Source organism: Stylophora pistillata, chromosome 10 (genome assembly GCF_964205215.1).
Source record: "Stylophora pistillata chromosome 10, jaStyPist1.2, whole genome shotgun sequence".
Classification (NCBI taxonomy): domain Eukaryota; kingdom Metazoa; phylum Cnidaria; class Anthozoa; order Scleractinia; family Pocilloporidae; genus Stylophora; species Stylophora pistillata.
In genome coordinates, this window is record NC_142528.1 from 24767780 (window position 1) to 24792891 (window position 25112).

The 25112-nt window shown below is 39.4% G+C and overlaps 1 protein-coding gene and 3 pseudogenes across 2 annotated transcripts; all 4 read left to right on the forward strand.

Annotated features, from left to right (window-relative positions):
• Window positions 1-2017: 2017 nt before the first annotated feature.
• LOC148722371 (uncharacterized) lies at window positions 2018-4563 on the forward strand (annotated as a pseudogene).
• A 517-nt stretch (window positions 4564-5080) lies between these two features.
• Window positions 5081-10931, forward strand: LOC148722372 (protein-lysine N-methyltransferase SMYD4-like; annotated as a pseudogene). The gene is made up of 2 exons (XR_015992551.1): window positions 5081-5230; window positions 8035-10931. The product of XR_015992551.1 is annotated as a protein-lysine N-methyltransferase SMYD4-like (transcript).
• A 2170-nt stretch (window positions 10932-13101) lies between these two features.
• LOC111347472 (E3 ubiquitin-protein ligase TRIM45) lies at window positions 13102-16201 on the forward strand. The gene has a single exon (XM_022954712.2). It carries the CDS (start codon window positions 13313-13315, stop codon window positions 15476-15478), a length of 2166 nt encoding a protein of 721 aa, XP_022810447.1. The 5' UTR covers window positions 13102-13312; the 3' UTR covers window positions 15479-16201.
• A 4453-nt stretch (window positions 16202-20654) lies between these two features.
• Window positions 20655-23537, forward strand: LOC148722373 (E3 ubiquitin-protein ligase TRIM45-like; annotated as a pseudogene).
• The last annotated feature ends 1575 nt before the right edge of the window (window positions 23538-25112 follow it).

Genomic DNA, 25112 nt, shown 5'->3' on the forward strand with positions numbered 1-25112 from the left:
CTCCAAAGGTAATAAATAAAGGTTTTATTATTATTATTATTATAAATTAGTAACGATGTAGTTTTTGTCGATAAATAGAGAAGTTAGAAGTTTTTCACCCACCCTCTTGGCTATTGGCAATGTTTTTAATGATGTTCGTAAAATTTAAGCTAAATGACGGTGTAACCAAACGCGCTAACAGGTTTCTTACGAGTTCAGAAATCCCAAATTAGGAATGCATTCACCTACTTGTGACACCACAATTTTCCCAAGAAAGAAAGTTTCATTGATGGAATACGAGATCGTTCACTGACTTCATTAGTATAGTTATACCCTTGGTATTAATCTCGGGTTTGGAAATGTAAGCGCGCGACGTTAAACAACGCCACTTTATGCCATAATTAACCACTTAATGTACAGAATTAGGAGCTCATAGGCCCCTGACAGAATCTCGCTCGAAAGTACTACTTACTTTGATTTTGGGAGGGGAAAATTTATTAAAAATCACTTGATGGATTATTCTTAGTTTTATTTGAGTGGTCCTGCTGTAAGTGATATTTATATGCGATCCTTAAAAGCGACAAGGACAATGGCGGGAAAATGAAAACGGAACTTGCTGACTTCAACCGGGGCTTTGCGACATTTCTGCCATTATTTGGACCGGTAAATATTATTTTAGGTTTTGATCTCTCCTAACACCATTGATAGTAGTTCATTTTGTCTTTTGATTCTTCAACTTGCAGACAACTCAACTCTATGCGATTTTATGGACGTGAAGTCATGTGAACAACGATTCCATTATGAAAAGCCAAATGGTGTAAAATTTGATATGCTAAATTGGCTTCACATTCAACAAACCTCCTGTCAAAATCAAGATAAATTTCATTCAAGTTCAACAACTGAATCAAACCACGTTCAACGGACTTTCTCCAAAGGTCAAAACACATGTTAAGCACACAAAACGAAATAAAATCATCACATTAAACAAATAATTTCTTTTGAAGGCCTAGCCACGTTTCAGTCAAGCTCAAGAATGAACTTGAGTTACTACTAACGAAACTTTTCTCAGTTTTGGAGCAGCATTCCTCAGAGAACCAAAAACATAGACTGATTTGTTTTCTGACAGCGAAGAAGAAATCAGTGCCGCGCAAGCTCCCTCCTCTAAAATGACCAAGCCACACAAAGGCGGAAACACGAGCAGCCACAAAGAAAATTACAACCGAGCTAAAGGAACGAAACGTCCCCAAGATGACGAAAGAAGGAAACGAACCAGTAACGAACCTAAGAAAACCCGAATCAGCGACGAACATGTCTTGACAAAGGAAAAGATAGAAAGATCGAGAAACTCTATTGAACTCTTGCAAGCTCATCTCGAGAAAGGCGCATGCCCAAAAAGCCTCCGTTACAACGTGAAAGCAACCATCCTGCCCGACGAAGAATTCAAGTCGGATGTAGTCTCAATCAGAAAACGGGCAGAACACGATTTTGTGGGAGCGCTGGTCAAATTTCATCACAGGCGCGTAGAAACACTGACAAAAACACCAGAAAACTAGAACAAACTCGAAACCAGAAGAGAAACGAAAAACAATTCACCAAGAATGTAAAATCTTTGGCCACAAGTCCAAATTGCTCAAAACAGAGCAATATCAACAAATTGGCCACAGAACTCGAAGCTAAAATGACGGAAGTCGACAAACTACTTGTGACGCTAACAGCCCAAACAAAGAATAAAGAAGTTAAACCATATATTTGTGTATTCTCTGACTCTTCATATATAAAACAAAACGGGGAAACCAACCGAAATAGAGTTCTAAGAAACCGCAAAAGGAAACAGAGAAAAAGGAAGCAAAATAGAAATCGTTCAGAAACAGCAATCCAGTCACGCAAAGAACATTTTAAGAACGTGTCAGATAAAGAATTGACATTCGCAGAGATAAAATTGCTTTCAAGGGGCTTAAAGTTTATTCCAACACCCACAACAAATGAAAACTTTATAAGGCGCAATCTTTTAAAAGACTTTAACCTTTTTGCAAGACAAATGCGCCTCCAATATATTTTCGGCGGGAAAGAAAGCAAGCAGCACCCCTTCTACGTTAAATCCACATGGGAACCACCGGTTCAAAAATCAGTGGCCTTAGAAACCTTCCTAGAGGAGGTCAAACTCGAACTAATAAACACTCCTATAAAGAGGCCGAAAGATAACCTATCAACTAACGAAAGACGTGCGTTACAGAACCTCTCGCGTGACAAAACTATTCATTTGAAGAAAGCAGACAAAGGAACCACCACAGTAATAATCAGCAGAGAACAAAAAATTCAAGAGGGCAAAACTCTGTTAAACGATCCTCACAACTACAGGCCCCTAGACAAATCTATGGCTGAGCAAACAGCTGAAAGAATTAAAAAACTAATATCATCCATGCTCACAGCAGGCCACATCGATGAAATGACATCTAGATGGCTCTCCCAAACACCAAACCCGCCGAGAATTCCAGAATTCTACACACTAACAAAAATCCACAAACCTACTTTGGTAGAAAGACCAATAATATCTGGGTGTGATGGCCCTACAGAGAAAATTTCATGCTTTGTCGACCGCCTCTTACAGCCGATAGCACAACAACAAGAATCCTATCTTAGAGATTCAAAAGACTTTATTAATCTTATCGAAAACACAAAACTGCCAAAGAATACAAATCCTTGCCTCAATGGATGTAACTAGCTTATACACCAACATTCCTCAAGAAGAGGGAATAACGACTATATGCAAATAATAATAATAATAACACCTTTATTTAGACACGATAATGTTTAAAGCTGAACAGCTTGTGGGGTCGTGTGTAAATGCAAATAAACTCTAAATTAAATAGATTCAAATGATGATGGTTTTTGAGGAGAGGGGAAAACCGGAGTACCCGGAGTAAAACCTCTCGGAGCAGAGTAGAGAACCAACAAACTCAATCCACTTATAATTTGGATATATCAACAAAGTTGAAATGGTAAATTGGCCACCGTAATGATTACAAAAGCTGACGTTTCGAGCGTTAGCCCTTCGTCGGAGCGAATAGAGGAATTGTGGGTTGTGTGTGCTTTTAAAGGCAGAAAATGGAGCTACGTTATTGGTGGGTGCATGGCAACGAGAAAAACTAAATTAATTTATTCATGTTTTTCTCCTTGCCATGCACCAACCAATAACGTAGCTCCATTTTCTGCCTTTAAAAGCACACACAACCCACAATTCCTCTATTCGCTCCGACGAAGGGCTAACGCTCGAAACGTCAGCTTTTGTAATCATTACGGTGGCCAATTTTCCATTTCAACTTTGTTGATATATCCAAATTATTTCGTTACCCCCACCGACGCAGCCCCAAACAGTTTCTTTCGAAACTATCAGCCTTTATTCAATCCACTTATGATGCTGGGTCCTGGAATCGAACCCGGGACACATTGGTGGAAGGCGAGCGCTCTGACCACCATGCCAACCCCGCTCCCCTGGAAAAAGCATACGAAGACTTTTATAAAAATAATTTACCGATTCCCACTAATTTCTTGAGAGAAATGCTCTGCCTAATACTCAAAGAGAACTCATTTCAGTTCAATAGACAACATTATCTACAAACCCACGGAACGGCGGTGGGAACAAAAATGGCCGTGGCTTTTGCCAACATCTTCATGGCAAAAATAGAAAAAGAGATAATATGCAGGAGCGAAATCAATCCACTAGTTTGGAAGAGATATATCGACGATGTCTTTCGTCTATCGGACACAACCGAAGAAAATATAAAAACATTCGTTTAAAGGGCAAACAACTACCACGATACAATAGAATTTACGGCCGAGATATCACAATTAGAAATTACATTCTTGGACACAAAAGTGTTTTAAGGCATTAGATTCCAGAGGGATTCAACTCTCGATGTGCAAACGCAATTTAAGCAAACAGAAACCTTTCAATACACGGATTTCCACTCGTGTCATCCGCCAGGCGTAAAGAAAGGATTTCTAAAGGGGGAAGCTTTACGCCTCCTTAGAACAAACTCATCAAAATCTACGTTTAAGAAAAACGTGCAAAACTTCAAATCACGCCTACAGAAGAAGGGATACCCAAATGAATTCCTAGAGAAACACCTATGCGAAGTCTACTTCGAAATTAGAGAAAGATCCCTCCAAAACAAAGACAACCGAACTAAAAAGAAAATATTGCCTTTCATAACACAGTCTCATCCGGCCTTACCCAATCAATCAATATTGATGGGAAAATGGCACCTTATTCAAAACCAACCACAACTCAAAGAAATATTTCAAGTGCCACCCATGATAGCATATCGCAAAGGAAAGTCGTTAAAAGACATCTTGGTCAGAGCTAAACTCTGAAGGCAAAGATTCTAAACTAGCTCGCCCATGGCAGGAGTCGTGCAGAGCCCGTCACTATTTTTCACCATTATCCTCCGTTATCAGTTGACTGTTGGCTTTCTCTCCACAATCAGGCTGAGAAAGCTCTTTGAGTCCCACTACACTGTCTACTTAAAGTTGTTTATACTAGGTATCAAGAGATTTATGATAATAAATGTACTTCTGAACAAACCAGCTTTCTGGAGGTCTAATGAGGGAAAATTTCACTTTCATCATCACCTATATTTCTACTAATATTCTTATTGCTTGATGTCCTTACAACTTTCTAAGGCTTCCAAAGATGTCAAAAATCTTCTTCAAATTGTGGGTCCATATTTGAGCCTCAAGGGTGTGAGATACTGTTCCGTATGCAAGAGATCATGGATACACTGCTTAAATGTTGACAGTTGTAAACTTCTTTAGGGTTCCTATGGAGTTTTCATAAATTCTTTTGTTTCCCATGCACAGAATCTTCGACTTCCACCTTAGCTTGTATAACACAGCAAATTAATAGTGAATGAGGAGGGGGTTTGAAGTATGACCTCATTCTCATCTCCTTAGTCACTTAAAATATAGAGATCCCTTCCTTTCAAAAAAATTACAACAAATCAATAAAAGTTGATGACAGTTACCTGAAAGAGATATTTTACAAATTGCAGCTCTCTCTCAAACCCGACTCCTCCCTTGATAGGGGGTTAGTCCCAGTCTCTGCTCTCTGCCGTTGTAAACAACAACTTAACATGGCGGACACAGAGAACAAATGGAGTATAGCTGCTTTTCAAGAATTTGACCGCACAGGAGAGATTTAAATCTGAAGCGATAACAAAGATCGATGTCTGAAGTCTTCCAAATTTAAAAGGTGAAAAATAACATGCAGTAGTTATGTAGGGTTTGCATAGTTTTTACACCCCTTTCACCGATCGGTGATAGTTTGATCGAAGGTATGTTTATCGATTTCCCGTGTTAAGCATTTCACTCCAAGAATTCTGAAGAAAGTTCAACATTTTTATAGTGCTGTGGTAGTATTAGAGCCATTCGGAAGGAATGGTGTCAGCTTGTTCCGAAGGAATTCTGCTTTGTAAAAACATACAACAAAAGTTCCCAAATTTATCTACAGATTCTGCAAGAAGTTTCGACCAAGTTCAAGTATTTTGCTATCGTAGAGTTGTGAGATATTTTACAAGGCTAAGAAAATGATTGCACGATATCCAGGTAGATAGAGGAAAGGGGGTCACCCTGCAGAGGTTCGTCAGGGAATGCCCCACCCTAAGATCCCAGCCCTTACCCCTGTAATGTCAGCAAAGACCTCACTAAGCAACTTGACCCTTTGAACTTGTCATCTATAAACACCTTTATCACTAGAGTCACTCCTACCAGGGACAAAACTGACATGAGCTGGGAACTGGTAAAAAACAAACTGACTAAAGCTGCTAACCCCAAGAAGGCTACTGGTCCAGACCAAGTATCCCCCAGGGTCCTCTCCATGATTGGTGACCCTGTTATCCACAGTCTTTTACCAATCTTCAGGAAGAGTATATGTGACGCATCTTTCCCTTCAAGCTGGAAATTATCACACGTTAACCCCATATTTAAGAAAGGCTCACCAACAGAAGTGAACAACTACAGACCTATCTCCCTCCTCAGTATCCCTGGGAAAATCTTAGAAGATGTTGTCAGTAATACCCTGAACAACCATTTGCACACACAAGGCTTGTTATCTCATAGACAGTGGGGTTTTCGGAAAAATTATTCAACTGAAAGCCTCTTACTTCACCTAACAGAGACCTGGAAAAATGCGCTGGACAAGGGCCTAAAAGTGGGCGTGCTTTTTATTGACTTTCGAAAAGCATTCGACACAGTGAACCATAGCATCCTTCTAGAGAAGCTAAAGGCAATTGAGATATCTGGCGATTTGCATTCATGGCTTACCGATTACATGTCTGCACGTAAACAATTTGTCCAAATATCAGGATATCAGTCCGAGCACAAAACCGTCACACATGGAGTTCCCCAAGGCTCAATACTAGGGCCAAAATTATTTTCAATATTTGTAAACGATCTTCCAGAATCAATAACTAGTGGTGAATTATTTATGTTTGCCGATGATACCACTATTTTTACAATTGGAAACAACATCGACGATATCATCCTAACACTCCAGTCTGTAGTAGACCAGCTGTACACCTGGTGTCAATCAAACAGATTAATCGCCAACGAATCGAAATCTGAAGCCCTGATAATTTCTAGCCAGAACTTTATTGGCCCCCTGCCACGCTTGGCCTTTGGTAATAGCTTTATTGAGTACAAAACATCATCTAAATGTCTTGGGGTGACAATTGACAGCAAGCTATCATGGCAGGAGCACATAAAGAACGTTTGTAAGTCATTCAGCAACAAAGTTGCAGTACTGAATCGGATAAAGTTTTTACCGATACCAACCTTAGAAAACATTTATTATAAAACTATTATCCCTAGCGTTTTGTATGGCATTGTAGTCTGGGGGTCTTGTTCTTCAACCTTGACGGATGATATTGATCGAATTCATTTAAGAGCTACTAGAATTATTTACAACCTACCCCATAGCATCCACAGTGATGACATCATGAACGCTCCACACTGGAACTCTATTGTTTCATTTTACATCAGGAGACTTTTAGTTATTACGTACAATATCTATCATGGAAATAGCATCGAGCCTCTAAATGACTTAATAGTGAAATCCGAGACTCCTTACGACTTAAGAAAATCCCTAAAAGTTAAGGTTCATAGACCAAGAACAGAAATGGGAAGATCTTCGTTTAAGCACAGAGCTGCACTATCCTGGAACCTCCTTCCCGAAGACATAAAGAACAGTTGAAACTTAACTTCCTTCAAGAGAAAACTCAGGGAAAATAAGAGAATTCTGAAATCTATCAGTTTTGCTAAAGCTTCCTGCAGCGTTTCCTACAAATCTGTTGACTTTAAATACTTTTAACATTTACTCCGTATTGTTATTAATATTTATTTCCTTTAATTGTCATTATTTACATACCATTTTCGGTCTATTCACTAATTAGGTATTTATTAATTGATAGTTTAGTTGATGCAGGTCCACATCAGGACGTAATGTCTTGCCTATCCCTCAACCTGCTTTATTAAATAAACTATGATGATGATGATGATGATTATGATGTAACACTTTTAATCAATAGGTCACCACTCTCATGTACCTGGCATAATAAAAACAAATGAAAACTGCATCCCTCTTCTACTCTAAGAGAAGTAAAGATTGAAAAAAAAAATGTAAATGGCTGGGCAACTTTTCTCTTGAGCTGCCTCTAAAACAACCAAATGCATTTGGTGTTTATGCACTTGCAAAATTTGATAACAGTTTTCCACTCTTTTTATAAACTGGTGTATATGCTCTTAATACTTATAAATCTTAGTACATCACAGCTTTAATAAAAGGTTCCTTTTCAAGTGAAAAATCCCTGTAAAGTTGATTATTCATAGAAATTGTGTCCAGGTGTTTGATAGAAAACTCCTCTAGGTTTCTTTCCTGAAAACATAGTTAATACTCTGGTAGGAGAGTCTGTGAGTTATGGCAATGGAGTTTTTGAAATGTATTGAAAGCAGAATTTTGTTTCTGTTATATTATAATTTCAAGTTTTCTACTTTTTATAGAAAAATGCAGGACAGTGGAAGAGGGCTATTTCAAGAATGGTTTTCCTCCATCAGTAGCATTCTAAATCAAAGAGTCAATGTAAAAGAGTTCTCAGCTCAGTTTGGCTTGCTACAATCAGATGAAGAGAGAGTTGCATTTGGTCTGAGTTTGGCTTGCCTTCATGAGGTTATGAAAGTGGAACCTTGTTTCAATCCAAAGTCAGCAGCACAGTCTACAAGGCTGCGTAATGAAGGAAACAAACTCTACCAGAAAGATTGACATCTGGAGGCACTAGACACTTACACTTGCAGTATTTTGAATGCACCTGTAGATTGCTCCAGCAATGAATTGTCCCTTGCTCTGGCAAATAGATCTGCAGTATTGTTTAAATTAAGAAAGTATCCAAAATGTTTGGAGAACATTCAACAGGCTTTGAGCTCTGGGTATCCTATGGAACTCAGGTACAAGTTGCTTGAAAGACGTGGAAAGTGTCTTTCACAACTTGGTAGAAGGAGCACAGCCATTGACTGCTTTGAAGAGGGTAAAAAGGCCCTTAATGAGTCCAAGCTGGATAAAACTAAAAGAGAAACTTGGATGAAAGAACTTGAAATGGAAATTTCAGTGTGTAGATCTCAGGAATTGAAAGTAAACAATAGTCATGAAAAGCCTTCAGATATAAATGCAAATGATGATCATCTGTTGCAGCAAGAATTTGCTTTGCCAGAACACACCCATGAAAGTAACACCAAGTTTATGTCAGCCTCTTGTTGTGTGGACATCATCACATCCCCAAATTTGGTTGCCATCCAGTAGCAACTCAAGACATTTTTGTAGGAGACATCCTGGTCATTGAAAAACCTTTTGCCTCTGTTCTTCTACCACAACATTTGGAAACACATTGTTATCATTGTTTGAAGCGTGTGACTGTCCCAATGCCTTGCTGTCAATGTACGACTGTCAGATACTGCAGTGTAGTTTGTGCAAAGCAAAGCTGGGATGGTTATCATTCAGTGGAATGCCAATATCTAAACCTTACCCATAAAGCCAAAATTGGCGGAAATGGTCACCTTGCTCTGAGAACAATAGCAAAAGCCAGATATAAACTCCTGAAGAACTTTAGGCGTGAAATGAGAAAGAGACTGTGTGACAAAGTTAGTAAAGAATCTGGTTGCTGAGACAATGGAAGTTATATTTCATCTGATTACCTTCCAATTTACTGCCTTGTGACTCATTCTAAAGACAGAAGTGTCAGTGATCTTTTCCGCTGGACAGTGATGGCGATATTCCTGTTGAAGACACTTCAAGGAGGTGGCTTTTTCGGTGAGGAACCATGCTCTCAGGATGACCTGATCTTCACTGGTGGCCTGCTATTGCGTCACCTTCAGTCAAATCCTTGTAATGCTCATGAAGTTTCTGAACTTCAGCTGAATCTTAACTCAGTTGCCACATCAGAAACAGGTGAAATTGCCTCAGGGATATATGCTACCCTGAGTTTGTTCAATCATGCTTGTGATCCATCTGTGACAAGAAACTTCTATGGTGACACATGTGTTTTGCGTGCCATAAAGAATATTCCCAAAGGTGAAGAGATTTCGGATAATTATGGTACCCTTTGTGCACTCACTGCTAAAGCTGAAAGACAAAAAGAACTTGCAAGTCAATATTACTTCACTTGTCATTGTAGAGCTTGCAAGGAAGACTTTCCTTTGTATTTAGATATTCCAAGCAATGCATCCCTAGTGTTCAAATGTCAAAGCTGCCATATTCCTCTTTCCAGTGGGAATGAGGTCAAAGTGCCTTCCACTATTTGTTCCAAGTGCCATTGTTCATATGATTTGTCACTGATGGGAACCACTATAAAAGAGTCAACAGAGTTGTTTGAGCAAGCCATTGATGCTCTTCTTCTCAAAGCAGATGTGGAAGGAACCTTGACTGTGTTCCTATCTCATCTTTGACTGCTTGAGGAGCTTGTGTGTCGTCTATGGCAAGATTACAACAAGTGTCAGGAGGCAATCAAACAGTGTTACAGTATTATGGGAAACTGTCATGTACTGAAATGATTACACAACCATTGATTGTAAACATTGTTATATTACTTGTGATTAAATGATTTCATGAGTTTGTATCTATAATGTATTACCTTTGTGAAAGGCGGAAGGTCTACCCCAGATGCTATTCTGGTCAACTCACAGACACCAACGGTCCACTCTTGCACATCCCTGAATTTTTCGACCTTACTAATCCACTCCAAATTGTGATTAGCTGGGGGTTAGAGTTATTTTTATATTAGTATGAGAGAACATTGTGTAAAATGCTTGTCATGTTTCATTCCTATACACTGAATCGAAATATGGCATCCAATTTGAATTGCCATTGTTCTGGACTTACTAGCCTCTCACACATGTGATAATTCTTTTGGGTTTTCCACATGAAGACGAGGCTAGTAAGTCAAAAACAATGGTAATTCAAATTGGACGCCATATTTTGATTTGGTGAACATCAAACTTTTATTTCGTTAACTCGTACTGAATGTTTTGAAAATCATGAACAGAAAACTGAAATAGGACCGTTTTGAAGCATGTAAATTTAGAATCCATGTAGGCATAAATCAATAGCAGAGACAGAGACAAATGTATTTGATGTAGACCTTCAATGATTCAACATCTTAATCCCTCTGAAACAGAAAAAACCTTTTAAAAAGGGACAACAATAATGAAAAATATACATTAGGGGAATATTTGTTGATTCAATACCAAAGAAATGAGATCACAAGAATTGTAAAGCAGACAGTAAGGAGGAGCACTAATGAGTGAAAGGGTCACATGTAAAGCTAATTAGATTCCCTCTAAGTTATGTCACATTTTCTTTATATTAAAACAAAACGATACAAATATAAGAGAGGAAAAGATGAATCGTACCACTTTCGAATTGGCTTCACATTCAACAAGTTTCCTCTCGAGGTCACATTAAATTTCATCCAAGCTCAACAAAAATCAAATCACATTCAACTGACTTTCTCTAAAGGTTATGACTCATTTTAAGCAAGCTCAACAAAATAAATTCATCACATTTCTTTTGAAGGCGAAGACATCTTTTGAGTCAAGCTCAAGAATGAGCATGAGTTACTCTCAACTATTGCCATCGCGCTCAGCCTAAAAGAATTCTTGCAGCAACAACCGAACTAAGTTAACAACTACCCGAATACTGGCAAATATGCAGACCGCGCGAAAACATCATGTCCTTTAAGGGACCTAGTACAGAGTTAGCGAATCCCAGAAGTATCAGACAATCAACTTTTGTTGAGATGAATGTCATTCTACGGGACGTTGCTTTCAACTAGAGGGTTATGCAAGTGGTTTGGATTTAAGGTGTACGTCATCCTAGAAAATTCACAAGATACAAAGAAAGTCACACAAGAACGGTGTAGGTTTGTTTCATTCAAAGCAAGTTCGATCGAATGCGATCGATCATTCTCATAAAAATCTAGTATTTTGCCTCTTGTGCAACATAGACGTATTTACATATTTAGCATGTTATAGCAGTGTTATGGCAGTTACGCCATAACCATCAAGCAACAAAATCAAGTCACGCCATCCCAGTTTGCAGTTGTAGGGCGAACTACTGGAAAACACGATTCCTCCACTCTCTTTGTTCGTCGATCTTGCATTTAATATCATCATAGCTTTCTATTGAAATATATCGGGTGATCATCCTCGAGGTGCGTGTTCTGGGGCGCTTTCCATTCGACCAAAACTTCCGGTTTGAAATTCCGGGTATTTCATGTGACGAATGGAACAGTATTTTCCGGTTGGGGGTTGGACCAAGTCGTCCCAGGCCAACATGTTTCAAGTTTCGCGCGAAAATACGAAATAAACAACGGGGAAAAAATATGGCGGACTGTTTGTCTCTTTTACCTGCTTTGGAGTTGCTTGACGACTCTGAAGTTGAATCAAGCGATGTATTAGGCGAGGACGACGATATAACGTTGTTACATGCGTAGGAGTTTAAATCGAGTCTACTCGTAGGAATTTAAATCGAGTCACCCGTAGCTTATATGTATTTTCGCACTTCTTACCAAAGTTTTCTGTGGCCACTCCGGTGCAACAATGGTGCAATAATGTATTTAGATCATCTGCCGCATAAAAACACGACGAGCACTGATATTGGGCATGGCAAGCTTTCGCCATGTTTAATTCGGAGAAACCGGGCCCAAGTAGGAATGTTCGAATGGAAATGAATTTTCCCGTTATTCCGATTTTCCGGAATTTTTGACCAACCTCGTAAGGTACACCCAAAATTCCGGAGTGAAATTCCGGGAATTGTCTGTTCCATTCACTCCCCCACCCAGAATTTCCGGAATCTTTGGTCAAATGGAAAGCGCTAGGCTTTTGTACATTATGCTTTTGTTTCCCCACTAAAATGCTCCATTTTTTCCACTAAAATGCTCGGTCTCCCCCAAAAAAGTAACTAAAATGCTCGGATAATACTCATTATTAAAAACTGGATCACTGGATAATGCAATTCAAGACTTTTTATTGGCTTAGCCATTATGGTATATCAGCCAATATACCATAATCTACAAATATGGTAAGCGTACGCGTCAGCTTAAAATCAAAAGGAAGCTAAAAAATCCATTTTCTTCTTACAAAATAATAATTTCTTGGGGGCGTTTTTAATAAAACAATTATTCCACTCGCGCTTGTTGGATATGAGATGATTATAGCCAACTCGGCGCTACGCGCCTCGTTGGCTATCAATCATCTCATATCCAACGCGCGCTCGTGGTATAATTGTTAATTATACAAACGTTTTTTTAAAATTAATTTGAAAGTTTACACTTACGTACAAGTGTTGCAAGTAACGACAACGTATACAGGTTTATGTTTTCTTCGTGACCCGTGCAACTTACACGGGTCACGAAGAAAACAAACATAGCCGCCTTTTGAGTCTCGAAAGGTTAAACCGCTGACTTGTCCTCAGTCTCCAGCTCCACTCAGCTGTATTAGGTTTTTTCGTGAATTAAAAGCGGGACCGAAAATAGTTAATTTCTATTTTATTTTCTCGCAAAAAAATCAATTTTTCGAGAAAATGCTACTAAAATGCTCGAATAACGCTCAATGCTTTTGCCTCACTAAAATGCTCGAAAAAATGCTAGCATAAAGTACAAAAGCCTAGAAAGCGCCCCTGGCTTTTTCCGGGAAAAGCTGATCTTTTCCGGTTGAGCTAACATTCCACGAAAAACCTGTTTAATAGTCGTCTTTAATTACGCTCTGTGTCAGTCGAGGAGCCAATTTTACCATGGAAGTTCAACAACTGTTTAAAAACCTCAGGAAAGAGGCTGAATGTCCTCTGTGCTTGGAGACAGTCGAAGATCCCAGGACTCTGCCATGTTTACATTCATTCTGTCTGCTGTGTCTCGACAAACACGCAAACTACGCAAGAAGACAGCTTCAGACAGCAATCAAATGTCCGGTTTGTCAGGCTAGTTTTCAAATTCCTGAAGGGGACACGTTTGGCGGCCTTCCTGCATCTTTTCATCTCAACCGACTGGTGGATCTCCTTGCTTTAAGGGATGGCAGCACAGAATCCCAGAGATGCGGCAGTTGCGAAGAAAACAACACTGCAACTCATTACTGTTTTGAGTGCCAGAGCTTTCTCTGTACAACTTGTTTTGAAGCCCATCAGCGCTTCAAGGCCACAAAGGGTCACAGAAATATCTCTGTCAAGAATTTGCAGGCAGACGATGTTGACGAGTTGATTCGCAGACCAGTTATGTGTTCAGTGCAGTATCACCAAGATCAACCTCTTGAATATTATTGTAAAGATTGTAACGTTTGCACCTGCATAAAGTGCAGTGTTGTGAGTCATAATCGACACACTATGGTTGATATGCTGAAAGCTGCAGATGAACAAAAGATGCAAATAGATGAGACTCTAAAGAAAGTAAAAGAAGAAGTTGCCATTTTTGAAAAGAAAATGAAGGACCAAACCGAGTTCATGGACAAAAACAAAACACAAATATCGGCTGCCAGAGAGAAGATGAACGAAACTGTGGACGATTGTATCCGCTTATTAACAGAACATAAAACGATAATGAATGCCAAATTCGATGAAATTGATCAAGCACATCAAAAAGCTCACGCAACACACCTGGAAAACTTCCAGCTCGCTATCACTCAGTTGGGAAGTTCTCTTCAACAAGGTGAAAATATCTTAGAAAGGAATATCAATGCCGAAATTTTGCAAACGAAGCCAGTGATTATAAGACGCTGCGAGGATCTTTTAAATGCAATAAAACCTAAGATATACAAACCACCACGAGTTCATTATGTGGTAGAAAAGGAGATGGATATTTTGGATCGAGTTGTCGTAAGCCATACGGATCCCTCTTTGACACTTATCAAAGGACTATCTGGGTATGCGACAGAACAGATGGAGACACATTTTACTATTATTACGAGAGATTCAGAGGAAAGTCAGTGCTATGACGAGGAAGACCACATAAGATGTGATATTCGCAATTGCACAGAGAGTGACTTGGATGCAGATGTAGAGTTTGAAAATGACGGAAAAGGTTGCTATACGGTTATCTATACCCCATATCGTGTCGGACTATACGAGGTGAAGATTGAGGTTAATGGACAACCGCTGGATCATATTCCCTGGAGGGTTCAAGTTATCCCACATCTGTATCAGTTGAACTTTGGATTTGGCTCAAGTGGTAACAGACCTGGACAGTTTAATGGTCCTTATGACATTGCTGTAAGTGATAAGACAGGAACTATTGCCGTATCTGACTACGAAAATAAGAGAATTCAGCTGTTTGACTGTGAAGGCCGCTACCTGAGAGAGATAAGACTGAGGTCTAACTGCACCTCATTAGACTTCACCAAGTCCGGTCACATAATTGCTGTCACTCCTGGTGATGTTCATAAAATGTCTTTGTTTTCTGAGGAGGGTCAGTTTGTCGAGTACATCGACAATGAGCACTTGAAGCTTCCTTTTCATATATCCATTGATAACGAAGATTACATAACGATATGTGATCGAGAGAGAAATGAAGTCATAGTAATCTCTCCGGACAGAACGGAGTTGGTGACACGTATTACTGCTTCAGAGTGTGAACAATCCTTAACGTACGCCATTTATCACGAAGACACACATCGTTTCTTTGTCTCTGATTTCAAAGCTAACCTTGTCAATGTTTTTGATGAGGGCGGAAAATTTCTGTATGAAATTGGTCGTGGAAGGTTACTTCACCCTACTGGACTTGCTATTGATAAATTCAACAATTTGATCGTCTGTGACACTGGAAACCAGAGACTTAAAATATTTACTATTGAAGGAGACTTACTGTCAGTGACAGAACAATTTTTCCACACACCGTATTTTGTTGCTGTGTCTAAAGAAGGGGACGTCCTAGTCACTGTTTACGAAAAAAACCGTATTTTTATCTTTCAATAGACCTATAATAGGAAAAAGGGTATTAAAGATAAGTCTTACAGATCGAGTTTAGGGCACAATCATGAGCACAAAACACTTTTTTAACTAAGTAAATAAAGAGAAAGCACAGAAGACAGTAAGGATGAGAACTTTAAAAAATGTTTTGACAAGGTAGAATTTGTACGAGGAGTTGGATACACAGGTCTCTCAAAAAATTCCAAAAACTTACCTAAACAGAGCTTTGGACGAAAGTCGTAAAATGTCTACCTTTTGGCTGCTTATTCACTTGATCCAATTCTTTATGTTAAACGGCTGTAATGAATAGAACATAGCTTATTAAGCGTTTGCAGGCAGTTGTTAATGGACCCGGCAGTATGAAGCTTTGGTGTATTGCGCATACCAAAAGTTAATCAAGAACATGAATTGGAGATAAAAATACCAGAGGTCAAACATAATTACTCGTAGATCTCCCCACTACCATCATAGACATCAAAATACCTTCATCTAGTGGTTCTTTACCATTATTATGGTTTTACCCGTCGCAACCACTTAAAGCATCAATTAATTTTTGTTTTGAGGTAGTCCCTAGAGTACATATATCCTATTAAACGTTTCGTTGTGTAGTATCGCTGAGTATTTTTACGAGTTGTGCCTTATTTTGACGAGCCTGTAGCGCGAATCAAAATACAAACAACGAGTAAACGATTTTGTACAGTTGGATAATAAATATATCTTATTAGACGATTTGTTGTGTAGTATCGCTAATTATTATCCGACTACTCCTAGACGAGTACGAATAACGCCATAGACGAGTACAAATATCACGCGGTATTTGTACACTCGTGTATTGTAGTACCGGTTAAACTGGTTTCCTCGCATCGCGCAAGCGATGAATTGGATTGTAGTTACGGAAAAAAAAAAGTGGCGGACAATTTCAAACATATTTCCGACGACGAAGAGTCAGAATGGCTGGCAAGTATAGATCCAAGTTCATTTGATGAATCGAATGAAGAAAAACAGCTTGACGACCAGAAAATTTCTTCATTTAATGAAGAAAATAGAAACAGCAACACAACAACGCGCCAATTCCGTTCCGCTTCGCATACTTCTGTCACGCACTCCCGTAATTAAATATGCGCGAAATTCGCCCGCAGAAACAACAGTTTGGCGTGTTGGATAATAAATAACTTATTAGACGTTTTGTTGTGTAGTATCGCTGAGTATTTTTACTCATTATTTGTATTTTGACTCGCCCTACGGGCTCGTCAAAATACGACACAACTCGTAAAAATACTCAGCGATACTACACAACAAAACGTCTAATAAGATATATGTATTTTTACGAGTTCTGCCGTATTTTGACGAGCCCGTAGGGCGAGTTAAACTACAAACAACAAGTAGAAATACTCAACGATACTACACAATAAAACGTCTAATGAGAGACTTATTATCCAACGCATCAAATTGTTATTTCAGTGCGGGCGAATTTCGCGGATATTTCGGTAGTACAAATATAGCGAGGTATTTGTTCTTGTCTTGCGCTTTTTGTACTCTACGAAGCACAGTTGGATAATAACAAGTTGTACTGCAGTCTTAGTTCCGGCGCTTGGGACAACGTAATGCTAAGTTTATACTATGTAAAAAAAAAAATCAAGCAAAAGCTGATCTCGCAATAGAGCGTTTTCACTCACGTGACCAATTAACAATTGGTTCATGCTTTAGCGTGCACTATCGAGTTATGGAGCACGCGGGAAGTTTGGAGAGCACGAAAGAAGCGTAAGAGTTGCCCGAGGCGATAGCCGAGGGCAACTCTAGCTTCTTGAGTGCTCTTCAAACTTCCCACGTGCTCCATAACTCGATAGTGCACAGCTGAAAGCATGAACCAATTGTTTTAGAACATAGCCGGTGGAATTGTGCATCAAATGCGACGCGAAAAACGGACAACAATATCAGTTGAAGCGAATCGTGACGGCGCTGATGCCGAGTCTCCTTTTCCTTTGTTTTTCTCTTTTTCTGCCTCATTTAAGAACTCTAGCCCATTGGAAAAGGTCGAAACATTGTCTTCGTTTTCGGACTAGTAGGCCGAGTTTCTGTTTGTATCCATTATTGTCGCGAAATGTATCATTTTTCCCCGCACTAGCAATGGCCGCTCGCGCGAAAAAAAAATTTCTGGCAAAGTCGGATTTGCTGACGCTATCAGCGTGCACTATCGGGATTTTGAGCACGCTTACGTATAATGAATTTGATTGCGCGACTCTGCTAGCTATGTTCTAAATTTCTTTATCGTCATGGTAACCGACTTCATCCGCCATGTTAGTGTTCTATGATAATCAGCTGTGAGTATTGTGACAGGAAACATTTGGAGCACATTTTACGGTTTTGAGAAGACGATAGCGTAATGTTTATATTTTCGTTATCACGTTCCTTTGCCTTGTCATTAGCTGTGGGAACAAAACAGGGAAGAAGTGGTCTAACGTCGGAAAAGTAATGTTTTTTCGTGTCCCACGTGTTCAGAGAGAGTACACGGAAGAACTTACTTCAGAGCGAAGAAGAATGTGGATCTGTGCGATAAGTAGAGATGACTTAACTGATGATATTTAAGAACGCGGTAGGGTCTGTAGCCGGCACTTCGTTTCAGAAGAAGCTGCGAAAGATTGGGATTGATTCAATGTAGACTGGGTCCCTACCCTCCATCTTGAGCATTCAAATATGCAGGTCCATTGCATCGGGCAACTATTTTATTTTCACTATAATAAAGTGGGTATTCTTTCTCTCCAAAAATTTTTTAACTGTAGATGTACCCTAAGCAGTCTAAAATTTAGGAAACATTTTCAGTACACCAGATTTTAAAGACTGATATAAATGGTTTCTCTTTTTGAGGACATCAAATCGCATTGTTTCAGGGTGTATACAATAAGTAAGGCATGTAGCAAAGCTGGCAGCAAATACTCCACAGTCACTGCTATTTGTCTGTTGTTGCACAGGGACAACTTGGATGCTAGTAAAATTTGAACGTCTAACAAGATTGAGTACCTGCTCGTGTACTTGATTTAGAATAATGTTATGATAAAAACTGTCATACAAGTTGACAGTGCCATCTTCACACCCTACTGAGCTTACACATACCCAGTGGGCATTGCCAGTATTCAGAATCTGAATAAATTACCTGATTGAAGTTTCTAACAGGGCCCAAAGTTGGTCTCTGAAAGCCCTCCATATCTGGATTAATGTTTCTTAGACAAACATGTACTTCATGGATAATATCACAGTCAAGCCAACCATTGGGTGATGAAATCAATTGGTAATGCCCATCATTTAGCTTTGCAAGTGATGCTGTCTTTTCTGAAGAGCATTTTGAAACACCAGTTATCACAACACTATCATCAGATGTATTGAAAGTGTCATTAACAACCTTTGTTCAGTTTTTCCTCCTGATTTACACACCATACATTCCCAAGTTGTCATTGCATTGTTCAGCACCTGCTTGAAGTATAAGCAGGGTAAATGAAAAAACTTTCTACCTTGACAAAATGGGTTGTGGCATTTCAGCAGTTTATCTGAACAGTGGCTTCTGTTTGCATGTGCTGATAAAATCTAATTTGAGAGCTTCATCCAAAATATCTCTTGTCTGTTTGCATTTTGATTTTTCATTTTTGGCTGCTGGTGTTTTTAGACACAGGGGACAAAACCACTTGTTAGGTACTTTTGGAATTTTCAAACAAGATAAATGAAAAGTAGAGATGGGACATGCTTGGTCTGTACATGTTACCACAGGCCCTCTAGCTGCTAATCTGTAAAAACAAGCAGAATTGGGATCAGGGGATGAATGAGACAAACTTCACTCTTGAGTATACCACCTTCCCAAAATTTCTGGTAGCACACAGTATCTCCAGAAGTGATTAAGTTTGGAAACAACAGAGTGCCAGTGGCTGACATCAGGCAAAATTCTTTCACAGAAGAGATCAATTTGCTCATGAAAACCACAAACAACAAAGTCACAATAAAGCTTTTCAGCAGTGAATATTTACTGTTGGATTTGGTAAAATAGGCATGAGTTGTATTTGTTAACATACTGCACCAAGTCTGTATCCTTTAAACAATAGGGGCATTTGACCTCCCCACATCCATTCCCACAGCAATCACACCTACACAAAAAGTCAGGTGTGGCATGCTACTAACTATGGTGGCATGTAACCATGGATATTGTTTATTGATAGACGTGCCACATTTCGTTACCTGAAAGTTGATGTGCTTTTCCTTCATGATCTTTTCATAAGTTTCAATAGCAACACTTTCATGTTTACAGCCATGTTCTGTAGACTTCTATACACCTTAAAATAGTCCTTACTGTAATAACTCGTGTCAAGCACCAAAAACAACAATAAATCCATCGATTCGACCAGAGGCAGGCACTCTGGATTGTATTTTTTGTCTGATAACAAGAGAGGATCGATTCCAACACAAGAAATCTTCTCTAAATAACGTTTTCTCACGTGGGGATCGAGTGTGTTCGCATAATCTGAGAGAGGATATCCCGCCATGTTGAAAAATGTGGAACACCAACATGGCGACTCAACTTTCCCGCGAAATTTGTGACGTCATGTGCAAACGCTCTATTGGTTATTTTAAAGCTTGCTCTCTTGCACTGAATGGCGTTAGGCCGAGATTCAGTCACGTAGCTTAAAATGGTTTTCTTCCAACGTTAAGATGTTTAGGGACACACGTAACATTACGATAAAACTTTTTGCCCTATTTCATTTCGTACAATTCGGGTTCTACATTTTCTCTTGCACGCACCCAATGAGATCATTTTGGCCTACAGCCTTATAATTTACGGTATTTGAAAAGTTCACAAAAACATAGGCAAATTACTCTTTTTTACGTTCTATTGAATGAAATGTTATGGCACGATTTTCGCGTTAATAAATTTCATAGTAAGTTCACTTTAGAATCTAAGATATCTTAATGGGCAAGCTCAATTCAACCGTCATATGATTTTTCCGTCTTTTCACATGCGTGCAACCCTGGAAACCTTCTGAGTCCTCATTAATTGGGAATCGAACTTCAGACCATCGGAGTCCGCGCTCCGATGCTTAACCACTGAGCTACAAAGAGCACTATTGCGAATTGGACCATTTATTCACTTCTAGACACAGAGAAAATGTCACTCATTTATTGACTAGGTTGCTTGTCAAAAATGGAAAACAAACCCGCGCCGCCACATTTGGCCATCTCTCCCGGCGCAGGTCATTCTTGATTCTCATTACGCTTAATAAAAAATCCTTTATTGACTAAGGTTGTTCTTTCTAGATGGCTGGATGGCGGTCTATAAAACGCCAAAATAAAAAAAGAATTCAGCCAATGTCCAGCCATTTTAACCGCACGCTCAGGTCAATAACGCATACTATATGTGATTGCGTTTGGCGCCAGATAAATAGATAAGGAGCCACTTTCACCATAGATGTTCAAAAACTGTTTAAAAACCTCAGGAAAGAGGTCGAATGTTCTCTGTGCTTGGAGATAGTCAAAGATCCCGGGACTCTGCCATGTCTACACTCATATGTTTGCTGTGCCTCGACGAACACGCGAATTACGCAAGAAGACAGCTTCAGACAGCAATCAAATGTCCGCTTTGTCAGGCTAGCTTTCAGATCCCAGAAGAGGACACGTTTGGCGGCTTTCCTGCATCTTTTCATCTCAACTGACTGGTGGATCTCCTTGCTCTAACGGATTACAATACAGAATCCCGGAGGTGCAGCAGTTGCGAAGAAAACAACACTGCAACTCACTACTGTTTCGAGTACCAGGGCTTTCTCTGTACATCTTGTTTTGAAGCTTATCAGCGCATCAAGGCCACAAGAGGTCACAGAAATATCTGTGTCGAGAACTTGCAGACAGACGATGTCGACGAGTTGATTCGCAGACCAGTTATGTGTTCAATGCAATATCACCAAGATCAACAACTTGAATATAATTGTAAAGACTGTAACGTTTGCACCTGCATAAGGTGCAGTGTTGTGAGTCATAATCGAAACACTCTGGTTGATATGCAGAAAGCTGCAGATGAACAAAAGATACAAATAAGTGAGGCTTTATTTGAAGAAAATGAAAGTGGAAATTGTTATTTTTGAAAATGAAATGAAGGAGCAAACCGAGTTAATGGACAGAAACAAATCACTAATATCGGCTGCCAGAGAGAAGATGAACGAAACGGTGCACGATTGTATTCGCTTTTTAACGGAACATAAAGCGATAATGAATGCCAAATTCGATGAAATTGATCAAGCACACCAAAAATCTCACACAACACACCTGGAAAACTTCCAGCTCGCTGTTGGTCAGTTGAAAAGCTTTCTTGAACAAGGTGAGAGCATTTAAAAAAGGAATATCAATGTTGAAATTTTGCAGACAAAGCCTGAGTGATTATTGAACGTTGCAAGGACCTTTTAAATGCAAAAATCCCGAGATATACAAACCACACCATGTAAATTACGTTACAGAACAGAAAATGGATATTTTGGATCGAGTTTTTGTAAACCTTAAGGATTCATCATCGACACTTGTCGTAAAACTTCGTGAAAAGATAGGAGAACAGAATGAGACATTTTACTATTATCACGAGAAATTCAGAGGGAAGACAATGTTATAACGAGGATGATCACATTAACTGTAAAATTCGCCCTTCAACATGGAATAGCTAAGAAATAGGTCTAGAGATTGAAGACAACGAAGATCATGGTAGTTACACAGTAAAATATAAACCACGTCAAGCTGGATTATATGAACTGAAAATTGAAGTTAATGGACAGCCGCTGGATGAAGGTCCATGGACAGTTCAGGTCATCCATCAGTATCAATTTAAGTTTAAGTTTGGTTCAAGTGGCAAAGGACCAGGACAATTCAATTGTCCTTATGACATTGCTGTAAGTGAGAAAACAGAAATTATTGTGGTTTCTGACTTTGGAAATAAAAGAATTTAGCTTTTTAACTGCAATGAGAGCTACATGAGAGAGATAGAATTGGATACTCATTGTACGGCATTAAGTTTTATCCAGGCCGGACACATTACTCGGCCGCTACCCCTTATGATGTTAAAAAGATTCGTTTTTTTGCAGAAGACGGTAGTTTTGTCCAGCGCGTTGATAGTGCGCACTTAGAGTGTCTTTTTTACATATCCATTGGAAAAGATGATTGCATTACAAAGTGTGATGGAGGAAAACATGTCGTGGTTACCTCCCCGGACGGGACGAAATTGCTGAAACGCTTCAGTGCCTCTGGACATGAGGAATCAGTATGGCGCGCAATCTATCACGATCGAGGAGAAATTCTTTGTTTCTGATTCAAAAGCCAACCGTGTTGGTGTTTATGAAGAGGACGGAGTGATGCTCTTCGATATTGGCTGCGAGGGGTCTGGCGACGGACAGCTAAACCGTCCCACAGGACTCGCAATCGACAAATTTAACAACTTGATCGTCCGTAATATTTGGAACAGTAGACTTCAACGGTATTTACTTTGGATAGAAAATTTGTCTCGACAACTAGAGAGTGTTCAGTTCTTCCGAGTCGTGTTGCTGTGTCTAGAAATGGAGATATTCTTTAATTCATTCAGATGTGGACAGTGTTCATGTCTTACATTGGAACTATTAGTCTTTCAGCGTTGATTTAATGCGCGACGAGAAGCACAAAGACACGAACAGTGAAAAGACAGTATTATCACGGTCGCGGTTCTTACCACGATATTTATGTGTTATAATTCCAGCCAAGTTTACGTTTTGAAGCCGCTGTAAGGTTGTGGCGCAGTCGCTGTTTCAGCTCAGCAGAAATCAAACCTGAATTTTAATTTTGCGTGAGCTAGAAGGACAGGTCTCTTTTCTAAAGTTTTGGATGTTTATCTTGATAAAGTGCAACAGTAATTATATATAGTTGTCTGTCTCACGTGACGAGGTGGTTATTTTTTATTTTTATTGATCACAAAAATGACTACTTCGAGAGACTGGCGATTTTATTTTCTTGTTGGCTCCGTTTTTGTTTAACAGTACTTAACAATCATAATAGGTAAGTACTAACGATTGAAGAAAAAGACGAAAAAAAAAAATACTCAATGAACAATTTATTTCAAAGCCCGCTCTCTTTCAAATGGCGTTATGCCGTGGTCCGGTCACGTGGCTATTGAAGGAGGAGACCAATCCCTGAGGTAACATTACAGTGCTGCCTTTTATTTTTCCTTTTTATTTTCTCCTTACAGTCCGAGTTCTATTTGCTTTACGGAAAAGTATTCTCTTGAAAGATTACAAATGGATCATTTTTGCCTTCAACTTCATAATTTTTCACCTCTATCCGCAGCTCAGACTATTAGGCTTGTCTGGTGAAAAACATTAAGATTTTGAGCTCGAGATTTCTGTCGCGTGGTAGATGCTGAAGTCAAAACTTCCCTCAACCAAAAAATTTAACATAACTTCGAGAACAACAAACATATGAAACATATGTATGAACTGCGGTTATGAAACGTATATGTGCACGACCTTCGCAGTAAAGCACTATTTAAGCAATAGTGAAAATCAGACCTGAAAAAAATTTCAGGCCTGTACGGGATTCGAACCACTGACCTCTGCGATACTAGTGCAGCGCTCTACCAATTGAGCTAACAAGCCAACTAGGAGCAGGCCATCAAATTAATTCGACATAAACCCGTAGATGATAAATCAAACAACAACAAACATATGAAACATATGTATGAACTGCGGTTATGAAACGTATATGTGCACGACCTTCGCAGTAAAGCACTATTTAAGCAATAGTGAAAATCAGACCTGATAGGCTGCTCGTAGTCTATCGTAATGATAGGCTGCTCGTAGTCTATCGTAATGATAGGCTGCTCGTAGTCTATCGTAATGCTCACGGGCCGATTTCAGACTATGCAGATAAGGAAAAAAACACAAAAGCTTATTCAAGGACTGTGAACTCTTTTTTTTTCTTTTTTTCTTAATTTGATGGCCTGCTCCTAGTTGGCTTGTTAGCTCAATTGGTAGAGCGCTGCACTAGTATCGCAGAGGTCAGTGGTTCGAATCCCGTACAGGCCTGAAATTTTTTTCAGGTCTGATTTTCACTATTGCTTAAATAGTGCTTTACTGCGAAGGTCGTGCACATATACATAACTTCGAGAATACGACACTTTTAAAGTCAGACTTAAATACTGCACAATCCGTGGTTTTTAGGGGACATTTGCCATCTGTTAAATGTCTTGCGTTGGTGACCGGTGTTGTTAGTAACTGCACCATCCAAGATCTCAAAATTATGATCCCCCTCAGCGCGGCTTTAATAACCTTACCCTCTCACTTCTCTACGTACATCAGCCATTCGGGTTTTTCTCAAAAACCTTTCCCGTCATTTTCCCTTGTACGAAGTTATTGAAAAAGTGGGAAGGCCGAATTAGGAGGTCATGACGTAGGCACTAAGCGCAGCAAGGATTAGGAAAATTTTGTCCATCCAGGCGCGTAGCGTCCTATACGCATATACGCACGTGCGTACTTGAAGTGACTAGAAAAATTTGAAAACATTGTTGTGTTTGCGCCAAGTTTGCTCAAAACAAGGGCAAGACGCTTTGTTCTTTGCTTGTATTCACACAACTATTTCGAACAAAAACTAAAGAACGCAG